Source organism: Austrofundulus limnaeus, unplaced genomic scaffold (genome assembly GCF_001266775.1).
Source record: "Austrofundulus limnaeus strain Quisiro unplaced genomic scaffold, Austrofundulus_limnaeus-1.0 Scaffold139, whole genome shotgun sequence".
Taxonomy (NCBI): domain Eukaryota; kingdom Metazoa; phylum Chordata; class Actinopteri; order Cyprinodontiformes; family Rivulidae; genus Austrofundulus; species Austrofundulus limnaeus.
Window position 1 is genome coordinate 132,573 of NW_013952541.1, and position 6,300 is coordinate 138,872.

Sequence of the window (6,300 nt, forward strand, 5' to 3'; positions counted from 1 at the left end):
GTGTGTGTGTGTGTGTGTGTGTGTGTGTGTGTGTGTGTACTGCTGAGGTTTATTTCACTGATTTGTTTGTCTTGTTGAACGACTTCTCTGCCTGTCGTTAAAGCAGCCATGCAGGGAGAAACACAGTCTGCCTGTCACCGTGTCCTCTGAGTTCATCTTCTCCACCAGCTCCTCTCACGTCTCCTTCTGTCTCACTGATTCCTTCTCATCTGCAGACGCCACCTCTACATTTAACTCAAAGTGTCTAATTGGTGTTCTCATGCAAAGCAACCTGCTCAAGTGGAACAGTAATGAATCTCCAAGCAACATGCGAGCGAAGGGGCTGAGAGAGCAAAAAAAGAAGTATTATTCATGYACCAGAAGAAAGGAGCAAAGAGATTTCTTTGGATAACAGCCGCGTTGGCATAAATCTTTATACATGAGGTATTTTTTAAAGGTTTACTGCACAGTTTATACGATGTTAATATGTTAACTTGGAGGGGGGATGCCTTAACCACACCTCAAATCACCTAATAGGGGTTTTTATAGTCGGCTCACCCTTCCAGGAAAGTTTGTACCATAAAGAAGAGAGAATAAAAACTTCTGCAGATGAAACTTTTACAAATATTACAATATTAAAGTGAATATTTGTGGCATTCTGTGCACTSTCACCTTCCTGAGGCCTGATTGACACCAGCTGGGGCAGATTACTCCTGATCAGCTTCTGGGTATATAAGGCAGCACTGAAGATCAGTTTCTCTCTGGAGCATCATGTACCTTATGGTATAAACTCCTGGCTGCTCTTAGACTTTATTTTCTGGAGTATTGTTGAAACCTGTGTTTTTTCCTCTGTGCTCAATGAAGCTGTTACTCATTCCCCTGTTTAAAGAAGACATATGACTTTTAATTTTTTTTCACAATTCTTCCATTGGGGTCTTTATAAAGTGGAACTGCAATGCTTTGGTCTAAATTCCTCCTTATTGTAACTCCACAAGCCCCGCCCATTTTCTGGGGCGTGTCTCAGATCAACTCCTTTTGAGGATGTCTTTCTCCAGTTTTCTGACTGGTTCATTCTGAAAAACTGAACGGGTTGAAAAATATGACCCAAACAGAATATAAAGATATTTACGTAGCACCAAGCACACAACAAAACATATTTAATCGCTAAAGTGATATTTTTTTACAAAATTTCCCCTTTTAAATTAACTGAAAAATTAACTTTTTAAGTGTTTTTCTTGTTGCAAACTGTGAAATCAGACATTAAAGCATTATCCTGAACTTTATCAATTTCATAGTGTAGCCTAAAGTTTACTCCAGTTGTTTTCCAGACATGAAATTCTAAAATGCGGGTTCTCACTGGATGTAAACAAAGGCTTATTTTCAAACTTCATGAATCCAACTGAAAACATGCAGGTCATTAAGAAATGTGAATGTCAAAATTTAAATATCCCTGCTTTAGTTTTTACAAATGAACATCAGGATAATAAAAAAGACACTGATGGTTCTGCTATTTATTTTCACCTGCAGGTAAATTTGTTTTTTTAATAAGACTCGTGTCATTTTTGTGCTGCAGCTGCACAAACAAGGTTATTTCTCCAGTGACTGGACTGATTCTACAGAAAACATGCTCCGACTTGTTTAGGTGGGATAAGAAAACGCAGAAAGATCCGGTTTTTAACGAAGCATTTTGAGGATTTTATTAGAATCCCATCAGTGCTTTGGGGTTAGGAGAGAAATACTGATTCTTTCTTGTCATCAGCAGCTGGATTAACACTTCTTCATTTTTACTGCTAAAATCAGAATTTGTTCATTATGAGGATGTCTGTGTGGCGGAGCCCCTTTGATGATTTTTATGTTTTATTTCTCCTCATCTGCCTGAATCACAATCCACCTGTCATACTGAAGCTGGTGTGTGTGTGTGCGTGTGTGTGCGTGTGTGCGTGTGTGCTGCTGTGAGGTTTTTAAAAGCTTCAKTGTTGAAAGCATTAAAAGATCAGGCATGAGAGGTTCCCTGCAGGCAGCATGGAGGAGGAAGCATCCACCCGGAGACACAAAGTGAACTGGATTTAACAGATTCTCTGTGAGCTGCACCTGATCACCTCCTGAAAGTAAAACTTTTCATGTCTCGGTGCTTCTTGTGTTGTCTTTCAGTTTTAAAAAGGAAACTAATCGCTCCAGAATTCTCCAACTTTAGAAGAGCAAGAAGAAGAAGTTATGGCCTCTTAGTAAAGGAAGATGTTTTAGACAACAAACATGTCAGATGTGCAGCTTCATTAGCTTGAAGGTAACGAGATGTGAACTTATCAGCTAARAGCTAAGGCTTTGAGATGATGAGGATTATCTAGATGACAGATGGAATAAACTGAAGGTGGAAGTTGGTGAATTAAGTTAATCAATTTAGAGCTGCTAGCTTTTTGTTTTTAGTCCTTACACAATAAATAAAAAAACTTTTTCTGGCTTCAGTTGTCAAATGCAAAAAGCCACGTTTGTGTGCAAACAACCGAGACAAAATCCACTTCCTGTTCAGTGACAATAAAACAATAAATGGTTTTATTTGTCTGGTGTTTTTGTACTATAAACCACTGTTGTTTTTTTTTGTTTAGTTAGTTTTTTTGTTTGTTTTTCCTTAACTTGGAGGCTACAGCAAGCTCCACTTACAAACTGCTGCACAATATCAGAGCAGACTGATGCTGTGTCTCTGTATGACCAGTAAAATGGTCCAAATGCTTTTAATGTGCCTGACTTTACACAGTTTGGCTCAAGTTTCTATAATATACATTTATTTGTGTTCAGTGAAGTTTTGTGCCACAGGTTTTTGTTTCCCTGAGTTTTCCTGCTGCAGGTCATTACACACCTGCTCCTCATTTGCTCATCAGCCCAGCTGCCATCACTCTGCAATCACAGCTCCCACTCGTTTATATACATGTGGAGCATTTCGTGTGCAACGATAAATAATCCATTATATCATTAAATAAATAATGAAATCTATAATTAATTAATTAAATGTGTAATTAAATTAAGACCTGCAGGTTTGTTGCTCCCTGTTATGCTCAGAACATTTCACCGGGTTCATTTTCACTACCAGCACTTTGGTTCGGTTTGTTTTGTTTCAGTTCATAGTCTGATCCCGAAGTTATTTAACCTAAAGCTTTATATTTAATGTTGATTTTAAAACTGATAAAGTGTGTAAAACAAAGCTTTATAATCATTAAAATGAGTCTAATCGCTTCATAAATCAATGTTAAACCATAAAACTATCATTTCAGAGACTGATTATCATTGTTGACTGTAGTTTTTAAAGTTGATCAAATTCTTTCATGTTTGGAAATAAAATAAAATGAAACACTTTAAGAAAAAGACATCATTTAATACAGATTTATACTCTGCTCTCCAGGAAAAAGAAATAAAAAATAAAAAGATTAAATATCCATGGGTATTAKTGAAATCTAAAAAACAACATAAAACCATTAAAACCTACAAGAAATCCAGCTACATGCTGCCAACCTGACCCCCCCCCACCGCTTTTTCTCTTTATAAACTGAATATTAACACCTTCATTAATTAAAAATCTTAATATAACAAAGTGACAGGAAACTGCTGCAAAGACAGGAATCAGACTTTACGTGCTGACTGTTCTGTGAAACGTGTCGCCGTCTTTTAAAGTCCACTGTTGCCTGTTTGTATCAACACATCCACGATTTACAGGAACGCAACAGACACACAAACACTGAACGTTTCGCCTCACGTTTGTTGTGGAGCCACTTCTGCCCAGAGTTCAGTCTGAGTGGCTCCTGAGTGCACTGAAAGCTCCGGGGGCCGTCGGGACGCTCCTGTCTCCACCCCCCATCACTAAAACGCCTGCAGCACATTAAGTCATCAGGCCTCCTCTCAGATAAAATACTCCTTGGGGTTTTCACAGGACAGGTTCTGAGAGTCCGTCTGGTTGTTGAAGGGAAACTCTGGACTGTCMTCCCGTTGGACCCGTTTCCCCTCCTGGTTCTGATACGTGTCTTTCCTTCGGTAGAGGTACCGGGCGGCGATGGCCAGAACCGTCACCGTCACAAAGATGACCACGGCTATGACACCTGAAACACAGAACGCAACCCAGAYGTGAGAAGTGGGATTGGTTGAAATAAAAGCAAACAGAAGTGTTCCTGTTTGTATCGCCCACTGCTGAAGCTGGAACGATGTTTTTGCTTTTGTTTGGACTTCAAGAAAAATCTCTCGCAAACTATGAGGGTTCCCAAACTTTTCCAGGTCATAACCCCCCACAAACAATTATACATAATATGTAAAACATCAACTTTTGGAAAGATTTTTCTCCTTTTTATTCAATAATTATTACATTTGTTTGGCATAAGAATTTTTTTTATCTAACATGTTTTAAAGACTGTTTTATATTCCAGACGAAAAACGAATTGTTGAATAACGTTTCAGTATATTATAACTTATATTTAATAATAATAMCTGAAAAACAGATTCAATTTTATGATAATTTAAAAAAAATAGATTTTTTTTTTAATTTTCGCTTTTTTCCCTAATTTTCCCTTTGTTTTCTGAGGCCCCCTGGTGGCCAACTCAGGGAAACATGATGAACTAGAGGACAAATTTTAATAAAACTCTTAGAAAATAGGTTTTGGACATAAATGTACAACAGATTTATTTTAGAGGATAGCTGCTGCAGYTAGTCAACATTTTACTTGGACAAAAATAGCTAAAACTCAGTCGGATTCACGGAAAAACTGAGCTAAAGTTTCATGTGATAGTAGCTGAGAGACATCTGATGCAGCCTAAAACGTCAAATTGTTTCAATAAAAATGTATTCAGAGCACTTTTGGGCAAACTGAAGTAACTTTTAGATGGAATTTAAAATCAATTTAAAGTACATTACAATTTAAAGTGATTTTTTATAATAATAGCAAAAAGATTYTCCATCAGCAAATTTCTGTATCATTTAAAGTAGATCTGCTCCCATTTGAGCTCTAAAAGGTTCAATGGTCTTTAATGACTTTTTTCTTTTTTTTTTTTTTTGTCTGAGTTCTGCCTATATTTATATTTTTCAGTCTCCACTTCCAATCAATCTGAGCTGGCACAGCTTCAAAGTTTAAATTAGTTTTAAATGGACGCCAGCCTCTCATCACTTTCCTCTCATTTTAAAGCACATCTGATTCTTCCTTTAAACCTTTTTTTGTTACTTTTTTAAACAAACATATGAAACATTTATACTTGACTGGACAGTAAAGTGCTTGTCTGTGATGAGAGACCACCAGGAGATAAAACAGGTTTCAGGATCAGGATGATCAAAGTCAGGAAGAGTTGGGTACCTCCAATCAGAGCCGAGTCGGTCCTGATGGCATTGACTAAAGGTTGACCAGAACCCACAGAATCAGACTGGTCTGAAGCAGAGAGGGGAAAAAAGGCAAGAAGAAATAAGAAAAATCAAAATGAAAAAGGCAAAAAGAGAAACTACACAGCTTTAAAAGTGAAACATTTAGAAAAAGATTCAGCTCAGAGCAACTTTAAAGTAAAGGTTTCCAGAAGAAGAAAATCAGAGGACCGTATTTAAAACAGTTTGCCTGGTGAAGCAGTGTCTGACCTGAAACACGGTGTGTGTTCTCAGCTGCGTGGGGATTGGCTGCAGCCAGAGAGCCACAGCTGGACTGAACCAAAGGTCCGGTGACCATGACGGGGCTGGTGTCYGGGTGCAGCAGAGCCGCTTTCAGAGGGCTGATGGAGTTGAAGCGAACCACCGACAGACAGCCGGTGAAACCGAGGGACGCCAGCCGGGCCAGGTGAGGGTCCAGGTCTTCAGATTCTGCTGAGGAGAGAAGAAAAGGACCAGGAGACATGTGGTTTGCACTTCTTAAAGATTTAGTTGCATTTTAATTCATTAAGTTCATCAGAAATCTTTCTTTTCTTATCAGGATGTAAAAGTAAATTCAGTGGAAGCAGGGGCGGAGCCAGAGGGGTGGCAAGTGCCTCCTCTGGTACCTGATTGGCCACCCCCAAATAACTGACAAGTGTGGCGTTGTTGGATTTTGTACTTTTATTTAGATTTTGTTAGATATTATTCTTAGATATATCCTCTCCTTGGGCTGCTACCTTATCGTGGTGGAGGGGTTTGAGTGTCTCAATGATCCTAGGAGCTATGCTGTCTGGGGCTTTATGCCCCTGGTAGGGTCACCCATGGCAGACAGGTCCTAGGTGAGGAACCAGACAAAGCGCAGCCCGAAGACCCCTTATGGATACAAACATTGGATCTGGCGTTCCCTCGCCCGGACGCGGGTCACCAGGGCCTCCCTTTGGAGCCAAGCCTGGAGG

At 39.1% G+C, this 6,300-nt stretch overlaps 1 protein-coding gene across 1 annotated transcript in view; it reads right to left on the reverse strand.

Moving 5' to 3' along the window:
* Positions 1 to 3,325: 3,325 nt before the first annotated feature.
* The window catches only part of LOC106522895 (contactin-associated protein-like 4), a gene marked incomplete in the record, with an annotated part of 103,624 nt that continues 100,649 nt past the window's right edge, over positions 3,326 to 6,300 (reverse strand). Inside the window, 3 exon segments of the mRNA XM_014016126.1 lie at positions 3,326 to 4,064; positions 5,304 to 5,375; positions 5,576 to 5,797. Coding sequence (XP_013871580.1) covers positions 3,868 to 4,064; positions 5,304 to 5,375; positions 5,576 to 5,797 — 491 coding nt within the window.